The sequence below is a fragment of the Temnothorax longispinosus genome, chromosome 9 (assembly GCF_030848805.1).
Source record: "Temnothorax longispinosus isolate EJ_2023e chromosome 9, Tlon_JGU_v1, whole genome shotgun sequence".
NCBI lineage: Eukaryota > Metazoa > Arthropoda > Insecta > Hymenoptera > Formicidae > Temnothorax > Temnothorax longispinosus.
This window is the reverse complement of record NC_092366.1, coordinates 13647752-13659317: the sequence shown is the minus strand read 5'-3', so window position 1 is coordinate 13659317 and position 11566 is coordinate 13647752. Positions and strand designations below refer to the sequence as shown.

General features: G+C 46.4%; 1 protein-coding gene across 1 annotated transcript; it reads right to left on the bottom strand.

The window, feature by feature from the left end:
* Nucleotides 1-8695: 8695 nt before the first annotated feature.
* On the bottom strand, nucleotides 8696-11152 carry Noc (no ocelli). The gene is made up of 2 exons (XM_071787687.1): nucleotides 10782-11152; nucleotides 8696-10419 (listed from the first exon to the last, which is right to left on the bottom strand). Exons 1-2 carry the CDS (start codon nucleotides 10866-10868, stop codon nucleotides 8992-8994), a joined length of 1515 nt encoding a protein of 504 aa, XP_071643788.1. The 5' UTR covers nucleotides 10869-11152; the 3' UTR covers nucleotides 8696-8991.
* Between the last annotated feature and the right edge of the window lie 414 nt (nucleotides 11153-11566).

The following is an 11566-nucleotide window of genomic DNA, read 5'->3' as shown; positions in this document are numbered from 1 at the left end:
ACATATCGATAAGCCGTAATATATGTCGCGATGTAAAATGCTAGACGCTATAGAGAGTATACCGCTATATCGTATAGGAAGTTATGCCGCATTGCACCGTATCGTTCAATACGAAGAAACGTATCGCTCAACCTCACGCTATAAACACATACGCGATCGATCCCTTTCGACCATTTTCGTCAGGTCGACTGACATTTCGGAAGATGGACGTACGTGGCTGATACGAAGTCAACGTCCAGGAATGCGTGGACGCGCAATGCTCGCGGGATGGGAAGACCAATGGCAGGAGAGCGGGAGCAAAAGAGAGACAGAGAGAGAGAGAGAGAGAGAGAGAGAGAGAGAGAGAGAGAGAGAGGCTGAAGGGAGGAAGGGGGAAGGGCAGAAGGAGAGAGAGAGAGAGAGGTGAGGTCGAATAACAGGGTGCGCTCCGATCAACATTAATCACTATCCGAAGCGAGTAGATAGCCGTCGAATGCTCGCTTTCTAAAGCAAGGTGAAGGGGTGGCTGATAGATGGAGGTGATGAATGGCTCCGTGACGCGAAGCGATCCATCATCTCGGGGCCGACATCACGGGAGCTGCCTACCGCGAGAGCTAGCGGAGAGATTTCGCGCGAGAGGTCATCTCGGCTAATTCATCATCCGGTCTGCCGCGCTTGGCTCTCTCCCTCTTCCTCTCTCTCAGCCTCCCTCTTCCTCCTCCTCGTGTCTCTTGCTCCCGTGAACTCTTTCTCCACCATCTTTTACCTCATTCCTCCCGTCCACAAATTCGCTAGCTTCTCCGACTATTTTCCGCGTTTCAGGCATAGGCCGCCGCCGTTGACTGTTTACCCCGTGACAGTCGCGGCAAGAAAAGGGAGACTCTCTATCAGGGATTTTGAAGAGATGTCCAAGAGGCCGTCGGTGACGACGTTGTCGCCTTGACACCGCATGATCGATGGAAATAATGCGGTAGACGTCTAAAGTTTCTTTCGAGGATGGTGGCTCGGCAAACGAGCCGCCGAGTGACAGCCGTTCATAGAGGCAAAAGAGGGGAAATCTTCGGAATGAATCCGTTTATGTCACAACAGTCGCGTCCGTGGTACAAACAAACCCCAAGAAGGACGATCAGTCTTTTCAAGCCAGCTATGAACCGTGCGCTTCCGGAAACCTGGCTTCTGCCCCGTATCTTCAGCAATGTCGTTATTTTTCTAAAGTGCAATTTTGAATCCTTCAACTAAATTACGAATCTCTATCATTTAGTTAGTGCCTTTTTCTTTCGGTTATTTTTATTAATGATAAAGAAAGAGGGCTGTGTAATCCAATCTGATGATTCAAAGTTATCATTTTAATACCAATATAAATAAGATGATAAAACGTTTATGGACATTATATTGAAACTTATCTTCCACTGATAAACGTGATAAAAAGAGAGATCGTTGAACACGGCTGCTCGTATAGCTGTTTTATAGACCATTAAAATTGTAAATTGCTTAACAATCTTATACTGCACTTCTTTTAACACTGCGCAGTGACACCGTGTTTTTGGAGCACTCACTCGGACACCTTGGGACTTAAGTCCAAAGGGTTTTTGAAAGCATTTCTGTGTAACAAAAAAATCTATAAAAATTCATATATCATTTTTAAGGTTTTAAAAAGTGATTTCTATACTTCCATAGGCCGGAACTGTTGTAATTCGCTTCGCAAGCGCTGAAGTCATTCCCGTGGGAATTATAAATGAAAAATCGACTGTGCCTTAAAACCTTGAAAGGCTTATGGTGTCTCTCGGCGCAATGTTAATAATCTTACACGAAATATCCGCAAAAATTGACTAATTTTGTGAAATTATTTTACACCGAAATTATGACAATATTAAACGTTTTAAAACACGAACAATATATGAAACTACTCTTTGGTACACGTTGGCAAAAGAGAGAAATATTTTCGCGGCGGGTTTGCGCCGATACTTCTTCGTCACGAGACATCGTCTACTCGGCTCGACGTGATCGATGGAAATAACGTAGTAGCTGTCTAACGTTTCTTCCGAAATGGGTAACCCTAAGAAAAATGGCCGGGTAGATGTCTGAGAGCTTCACGCCGCGATAATATCTATCCTGAGTACACAGACGTAACGAAAAAAGAAAAGGGGGGAAAAAAGGAGCGATTTTCAGCGATATGTTATTCGAATCGTTCGCGGAGCGAACAATTCCTTGCTCCCGTACGCGTATGGAAATATGTCCTCGCTATCCGAGCTCGAGCGTTTACCGCATGATCGATTCCCTATACTTGATCCCTCCGTATACGTTACGCGTCCGCTCGATTTTCCGCATCGGCGGGACAATTTATCGAAACGAGAGAAAAACAGGCGCGACCGTTTTAGCGAGTGTCCGGAATGGATTCGCTACGCGATGGCGCGGCGCGAGACTTTCTGAAAAGGCATCGTCCGGCCGAAATTAAAGACTCTCGGATAACGTGAACAACGAGGAAAAGGACGCGATAAATTAAATCCGATGAGTAGCATCGGAAATAAAAATAATGACAAACAAGTTAATAATAATAATAATGGAACATTCGAGGATAAGGTTCTCCGCAAAAACTGAAACTCTGTGAAAGGCTTTTCAAGTTTTATCCCGATGTCTAAAGTCTAAGCTAATTTAGCCGCGAAATGAGATTAGCGGAAACTGAATTTTACGCGCGTATGACGTAAACGCCGTCAGCAACGTTTGACCTATCGATTTCATCTTCCACCATATTTCTGCCGGGAGGGATCGGGCTGTAGCTTATAGATGAATTATAGTTGCTCTTTGCTGTCGCGCATTCAACGGTGATGTATGACTCGGCGGGAGACGGTAGGTAGAAAACATCCACGATGTACGGCCTGTTAATAACAGCAAGAATGAACGAACGACTGCGCGCGCGGAACGGAGCGCCGGTACACAGATGCCGCTGGCGGCTAGACCCCCTTTGTGTTTTATTACAAACGATACGTCAACCACGATGTATGGGCTGCTTTTATCTGCGGCCTGTTATTGATGTGCTAAATTGTCCGCGCTGACTCGTAAGACTGGCCAGAACACGCCTGATAGACGTCGCTCAGGGACGCACTAATCGCACTAGCCGGGTTTCCTCGGCTCGACAAAGAAACCTACTCTTCGCAGGTAGCAACCGACCGACGCGGACGTCGAGACCCAAACCAACGCAACGCGTCGATTGCCAAGATTGCCGGGGCTTTAGCGCGAGGCGGCAAATAAATATAATATCGCGGTAAACCCTACTCGTGTGGAGCCCGATAATGTAAACGGAAAAGAATATTCCGACTATCCGAAAATAAACAAAACGTGCGCGCGAGATCTTTTGAAATAATCAGATACGCCGCTGACTGTATTCGCCGAAACGTATGTATTCGGCCGAGCGGCCGAGTTTTTCTTTGTCGACGCGTGATATAAAACGTATTACCATTTAGTTATATATGCATTATCAGATCGCGATAATAAAGAAAGCTGGGCTTTGCCTTTCGCTTAATAGACGCCGAGCGTTTTCTCGATGAAAGCAAGCGAGATGGCTTAATTGGGAGTTCCGACATTCCCGGCGACGAAGAAAAAAGCTAGAACTACACTACGGAAATCGTAAATAATACGTGGCGAGTCGTCTGCTGTTTTTATTTACGGTATGCTATCGACAATTTGACATTTATCACACACAATGTTATAACGAATGGCTGGAGATACCGCGACGTGAAACAGGCCGTCAACAAGACTTGACATTTGTTAACTAATCCAAGCAAGATTCAAGTTAAGCAAGCTGTGTACAAAATTCAACAGTCTGATCTCCAAAAAGATACTTTCAAGTCAATTCCGCCCGTCGGTTCTTATTTCATTACTGTCACTATTTATCGCTGACATCCCTAATAAAAATACGTCCGCCGCGCTTTCATTCTCCAAACCGCTAATAAATACGGAACATACAGAATACAGCTTGAGATACGTGTGTGATAATATATATATATAAATATATATATACATTACATATTCGTACGCGGGCGACTTCAACGACAAAATATAAAAAATAATTAACGATGACAACCGGCATTTTTATTTCGCCGTAATAAAAGCGGATACCGTGATTTACGATGCGACAAAAGTGGGAACTCCGGAAATAGCGACTGATAGTCGTGTCTGTGTTATTGGCAGTCCGGTATTCCTTCTATCCGTAACTTCTTTTATTTCCATTAGCGAAAAAGATTAAATAGGATATCGGAGAGACATTGCGAAAGAGCAGTGTGATATTATTATACACTTTTTTCCCCCCAGAAGCACAACGAAGAAATCGAAGACAGACTCGCGAACGACTTATATTTTTGGCGAAAGAAGATTGGCGGGGGGAGAACCGCCGATCGAGATTGGACTCTATTAACATCGGCTAATATGCGCTTCGAATATCCTAATTTTCCACCTCAACTCGATAGGGGGGGGGGAGGAGAGGGAGCTCTTCTAAGGAGACAGCTAAGACGCGCCATACGGAGCCGTACGTGTAACTCCGACGTGTTTCTGATCGTGACACATGTCCGTCGCAGAAAAGACGCGCCGAGCGCGCTGCCAAACGCGCCCCAGCCGTTGATTTTCCACAAAATGTCTGAGCGGCTGATTGACATGTTTATTCGTAATGTAATCTCGCGGGTTCGCGTTAAATCACGTTAACGTCAACGCGGCGCGTTTGGCTTTGAAGGTTTTAATTAATATGAGGCGAAACGCGCGACCCGTTCAGTTAATCCAAACGTAAAATATAAAACCACTTTCTTTTTTCCCCCCTCTGTCTCTTCCGTTTCTGCAACTTGGACGTTATACCGCGATATACAAGAGACAGGTTTCTTAAATAAGAACAATGGAAACGGTGCTCGAGCGACTGTGGTAAAAACGACGCGGTTGTACGGAGAAACGAAATAACGTAAATGAGTAATGTTAGAATTATAATGAAATGTGTAGCGATTAATATGAAATATGTAGACGCCTGGAAAATTTTATTCGCGAGCCCCGCGCGACATTATTTCCTCTAATTGCGTCAGCGCAAATCTTGGAACTGATATACTCCGCTGGTTTATAGATGCAATGAATTATGAAACACGACATAAACATTAAAGGTTCACTAATTGCAAGTGATACGTCATTCGCCATCTTTATACACGCTTGTTATTTTAACTTTCACAACAGCAAAACACTGTAAAATATAATATTTTTACTCGGCGCGACCCGTTGAACTTATCAGATAGTGAAAATAGGATAGATGCTAGAGCCTAGACGATGTCCTTGCAAGAAGAATTTTTAAGTACATTTATTATAATTAATGCTTATATAAAATTCGAGTATTCCAGGAATGCGCGATCTTTCTAAATCAATAATAAGTTGAAAAAGGAACAGAGAAAACAGATTCATCTCATTATTATTCTACTTTTTAGAGTATTATAATATTCAATAACATTTCAAGTGCCGTGCATAGTTATTTATATCTCCATTCAAAGCTTGTAAACTAAAAATATAAAGCCTTATTTCAGTAAAATAAATATCGAAGCTAACGTTTTATTTTTAACGTATTTGTAAATTCACAAATCACTTATCGTGCGATGTTTCACAAAAGTTTTGCTATGAACTTCACGAAGCGTGACATTATCATTGTGATAATAAAAATGTTAATTAGCCATGTGTACGGTTAGTAATTAAAAGGCATTTCAAGATAATCTATCTAAAGCATTTGCTCATTTAGACAAAAACCTATAATTATCAACGCGCGAGCGAGGTGGGGGAATTGTTTGCATATCGATATATACATGTGTCCTTGGCACTGTTATACACAAAACGAAAAAAACATGAAGAAACATCGAGCCATTATCCGGCATTGTCAATGGCGACCTGAGGGACGAGTAAGGACTACCACAGACGTGCGCGTAAAGATTTTCGGTTACATCTCCGACAAGTTACTAATTGAGATTCAGCGACACGCATAATCGCCCTGAAATAACACGGATTCCAATCGACGGAGGGCGCCGTGAAAGGCGAAATACGGGCGGGACCATTCATCCCGACGGTTAAAATCACCGAATATTTCACTTTGCTGAGCCAGCTGAGCCTGCCACCGCCTGTCGCGGCACCCCGGCGATGGAAACGATGGAGGGATGAAGCGGACCTTCTCTCCACGACTCACTCCCATACCCCTACGACGGAGAGAGAGAGAGAGAGAGAGAGAGAGAGAGAGAGAGAGAGAGAGAGCCACTGGCTCTAGAAACCTACGGTTTGCCACCCACATCCCTCTCGCTGTCTCTTTTTCCCCGCTCGTCCTCTTCCCTACGCTAGGCTGCAGATTTATGCGCCCCGCCTTGCAGCGCTGATATCCGAGAGCTCACGACCCGTTCCGTCCGTAATGAAAGAAATAAATTTACTCTTCTGGGGGTGCCTCAGGGATTGGGACTCGCCGTCGTTCGTGTGCGCACCACAGTTCTTCGCATTCTGACGGTGTTAGACGGGAGTAGGATCGCCAATTTAAAGATTTTGTCACAAGATCCGGTGCCTTTGAGTCGCTAGAGTTTGGTAACTGTAAGATTTGTATATTTTACTTTGCCGCTTGCCCGCAGCAATATAAAGTTGCGACTGAACAAGAGCTCGGGAGGCGTCTATACAGGCGAAAGGATCAAAAGAAAGAAAAAGAATTCTAACAAAGGAAAACATATTTGGTAATTACACCGAAAAAGGGCCCTGATTTATTGTAAGCACTGAATTTTCCACTTGTCTCACATCTTTTCATCTTGTCTTGTAGACAAATTAGCCTTGTCACATTAAGGACGCAGTAGATAATTTTGCTATTCATTGCAAGTCAAATTTAATGATTGGGCTATCCATTATTTACAAAGTAAAGATCAAAGGAAGTACGTAGAAAGGAAGGAAATAAAAGTACGAACGCGCGCGAGTGTGTGTGTGTGTGTGTGTGTGAGAGAGAGAGAGAGGGAGAGAGAGAGAGAGAGAAACGTTAACTTCCTAAGATGCATAGTTAAGATATACAACGATAAGTAGATTACTCATAATCAGTATGACTATTGACAGTGATTAACAACATGATGGAATGATTGATGGTATCATTTCGTATCTGAGTAAAATGCTACGGAGTTATTTAGTTTGCGATAAGAAAGAGTAATAAATGAAAGAGTGTAATCAGAATTTTGTAAAGATTATCTATAAGGAGCAAAACAAAGTTTTCGAGATGGATAGCTCGAGGCACGGCCGATTCGTCGGAAATAATTATCTTAATTGTTTATATAATAGAACCCGCGCTATGATGTACGCGTTAAAGTACAATATGTAAAAAGATATATTAAATTTCTCTACGAGGCTTCAACGTGAACGAATAATGGGTTTGGACATGTAAGAAACTACGCCTCGTTGCCAGTGAATGACAGATTGTGAAGTGCGTTTGATAAATTATCCGTCAAGCATGACTGACGAGCGGGAGATCGTAATAGGTCAGCGAAACCAGGCAGACTGATTTTTATATCTCGTAAGCGAAAGAGGAAAAAAACACGATATGAGCACGTGAATCAAACTAAATGTCATAATAATTGATATCTCTACAGTTAACGTATATTTAGTATATTTTGAGAGCAAACGAGCAAAAGTTAAAATTGAAATACCCGAGAAATTGCGCATTTTGATAATCCAAATGTGAATATCGGGGCTTTGTAAAAAGTTGTACGCAAAAGTTTACACATAAGAGAAAACGGTAAAGCAAAACGCTAAGCGGTAAGGAGTCGGATTAAACAAAAGAACAATATAGTAAAACACGCAAAATACGTGGTAGAAAGGATTAAATAATTCTACAAACATTGTTTTTATTAAAGCGGTATGGAAACTCAACGATATTTACAAAAGATATTTACAATGCGGATAAGGCGTATCGGTACACCGTGTTGTTCTTCTTTCATTAGATTGATTAGAATATTCGACACAACGCGTGAAACAATGTGACGTTAAAAGCAGTTACGATCCGATACGCTCCCGGATATAAACCCTGATAAAAGATCATCCCAGTTGCGGTCAGCCGAATTTCGAAAAGAAAATGATAAAACAGATTCTCTGTGGAATTTCAATTTTATTTTCGTTTATTCTGCAACTCGGCATTCGGTATCTTGCCTTACACAACTAACGATAATAAATTACAACGTAGTATTTCGTCTCGGAGATATCTTAGACACGCTCGTCAATAATATATCCTTTCCTCGTCCGATTTCTCGAAAGAGTAGCGTAATATCACAGTTATATCGTGGACACAGATGCCGCGCGCGCGCGCTATCGAACGCATTTCAGCACGAGAGAGGCTCGCGTTTGCGGAGCGTCGGGAAACATACAGTAATAACGCACTTTGCAATCATCTTTCACAGACGTAACGCGCCGTCTGCGAAACGCGAGGATGTGACGTTACAACGAGAGATGCATCGGAAAAACTGAAACAGCACGCGGATTCGGAAGCGCAGTCGGGACAATTCCTCGCGAGTCGCGTTGAATCCTGCGTAGGAAAGCGAGGCTCTTTTGTTCGTCCGGCAGTTGCGACAATATTTAACTTACAGCTGGCATGTGTAAATCCTTCCCCCTACATGGTAAACCGGATTTTAATAGAGATGCGTATCATAGATGTTTCCTTAAGAGAATGGTCTCGCGATGCAACGTTAACACTGTCAAGTTGTTTCATAAACTTTAATCATAATCTTCAATGTACACATATATTTATATTTATATATACATATATAGAATTCTTTTAAATAAATCTGTATTGTACACATTGGCTATTTACACAACAGTCTCAGACGGCAGGCTCGTCCGCGTTTAAATTCATTTTGCACATTGTCCGAATTGTACACTGAGAAAAGGGGGAAAGAGAGACAGAGGAAGAGGGGGGACGAGAGAAAAAGTCTCTGCGAAAGATCCTACGAGGTCGTGCCACCCTCTCCCTCCCATCCTCCCCGCGATATATCCATCTTAGGGATGTACAGCGGCGCCGATTCGCTGTCCGTAAACCGCGTACGGCGAGTAATACGGTCCTAAGGCGTTGAAAGCGCTGTACGGCGAGGCGGCGAGCGAGGCCGGCAGCGGACCCGTCGGCGGCTTGCCGTACGGATGATATCGAGCGCCGAGCGGGCTCAGCGACGGCGCCGGATAGGAACCGCCGCTGGCGCGGTGTAGGGTCGTCGACGGCGACAGCAGCGGATGCGGATGCGGATTGCCGAGGAGCGCCGCGGCGGAGGCCGCCGCCGCCGCGTGGTCGCCGCCGGTCAGGCTCGTGTGGCTACGCAGATGCTGGAGCAATTCCTCCGACGTGGCGAACCGCTTGCCGCAGTACGACTCGCCGGCGATCCAGTTGCAGACGTAGGGCCGGCCGCCGGCCAGCGTGGACGGATAGGACAGCGACGGTGGCGGCATCGGGCCCAGGGAGGATAACGCCATTGCCAGGCCGTACTTCTGGTGGTCGCACTGCGTGCACCCGCTCGGACAGCTACCCGCGCCCATCATGATCTGCGCACTGTGCATGCTGTACTGGCAACCGGTGCAAAAGGGGTCCTTGCAGACCGGCACCAGGGCCTCACCCCCGGCTGGGGTCTTGACGCGGGCGTAACTCAAGTACGGGTTGGCGCTGGTCGGGCCCGCCGACGGATAACCGCCGACGGACAGCAGCGCCGCCGCGTGATGCGAGAAGGGCGACGCGCCCGCGAAGGGCGGCCTGAAGGCTGGATTCTCGGCAAGGCCCGGCGGACAGCACAGCGGATTGCCGGAAAATCCTGGAAGACCGGGTTTGTAAGCGGCCAGATTCGCGTCCTTTGCGTGCGCGCCAGAGAGGATCTCCATCCCGGATCGGATGATCGGACTGGCGCCATTGTTGTTGTTATTGTTGCTGCTGCTGCTGTTGCTGTTGTTGCTGCTGCCGTTGTGGCCGCTGCGCGGGGAACCGTCGGTCTTCTCGCGGTCCGCGGGGGTCTTCCGATCGACCGACGGCGTGCCGCTGGTCGTCGTTGCCGTCGCTTGGCTGGTCGGCGACACAGACTTTCGGCTCACAGGCGTACGATTGCCGGACGATTTCTTGTCCGGGTGCGTGTTATCACTGACACTGACACTATCCTGACCACTGACACTATGCACACTGGCTTTGGACGTGGGTCTACCCTCGTCCGAGGTCTTCTTCGTCACGACATTGACCTCGTACGGTTTGAACGCCAGCGACTTGCCGTCCGTCGGACTGCCGCGGGTGTTGCGCTCCATTTTCGCGGCCGGCGGCGATTTAGCATTCGTGGCGATGCTCATGCCCTTCGAGTTCTTTTCCAGAGGCGAGATCAGCGGTTTCGTGGGCGAATCCGCTCCGATCTGGCTGCATGTCTGCGCCAATAGCGCCAGTGGACTCTTTTTCGCGTCCAGCTGCACAACACAAAAGAAAGCAGAATTATAGACAAGATTGCAGAAAGATACAGCTCTGGCTCTCATATTGAGAACATATCGCGAAAAATGAGGCATATATTGATCGAAGTTAACGATAAGCGATAGTTATCCTCTGCTTCAAGTTCCGTCGGAACACGAATGGGCGACTCGAACAAAGAAAATCATGAAAAATAATGGGAGAAAAACACCGCGGCTCTAAAGTTTTAATTGTTCTCGCATTTATTCTCGTTTTCAACGTGAAAATAATTATATTTTTTACCATACTTTTTGGTCAAAACCGACAAAGGTGTAAAAAAGATGTAAGAATTTGAAGGAGGAACAATGCGAAGCACGATACTAACCGTAGTTGAAAGCGGCGAAAGGTAATCCGGTTGTAAATACTGATTGTGTCCAGTAGTCAGCATACTGCCTTCCTCGAGCACAACCATTTGGTTACCCACTAATTGATCTCACTGCACTTTGAAACCAACAACGGATATTGACACAGACACCGTATGCGTGGGCGAAACTGAATCGCGTCGAGCCCAACCGAATGTGGAGGGCCAAAACGAGGGAGATCTACGCGAGGACACCGCGTTGAGACTGCGCCTCTCCGTCGGGAATCGATCACCGTCGCGCGGCCACGTATCCTGGCGCAATGGGCGACGCATACACCACGAAATCCAGGAAAATAATGACGGCTTGCGCGCAGCAGCTCGCTCTCTGGCGCTCTCTGCCTCCGAGCCGAAGTGCTATCCTGGTGCCGTCTGGTGGAATCTTGCCTTCGAACCAGTAATGCCGGAATGGGATCGCGGCTTCCAGCGGTTTTCTCCCCTCTGTCCGCGCACACAAGGACGCTTTATCTGTTCGTGTGACGACAGTCACACACGATTAGACGGAGCGTCCTCGTGTACGTGAGCAGAGGGGAGAAAACCGCTGGTAGCCGCGACCCCATTCTGATATCGCTGCTCCAAGCCCCCACCTCCGCCCCTTTGCCCCCCTAGCCCCCCTATCCTTGACGACCCGGGGTGTATAACCTGTCCTCTCCTGTCATCCCTCCCACCTCGCTCGCGGACGACCGATGGTGGGGTGGGACGGCATTATGGTGGGAGAATTGCGGTGCTGCGTGGGGTGTGGGAAGGCATTC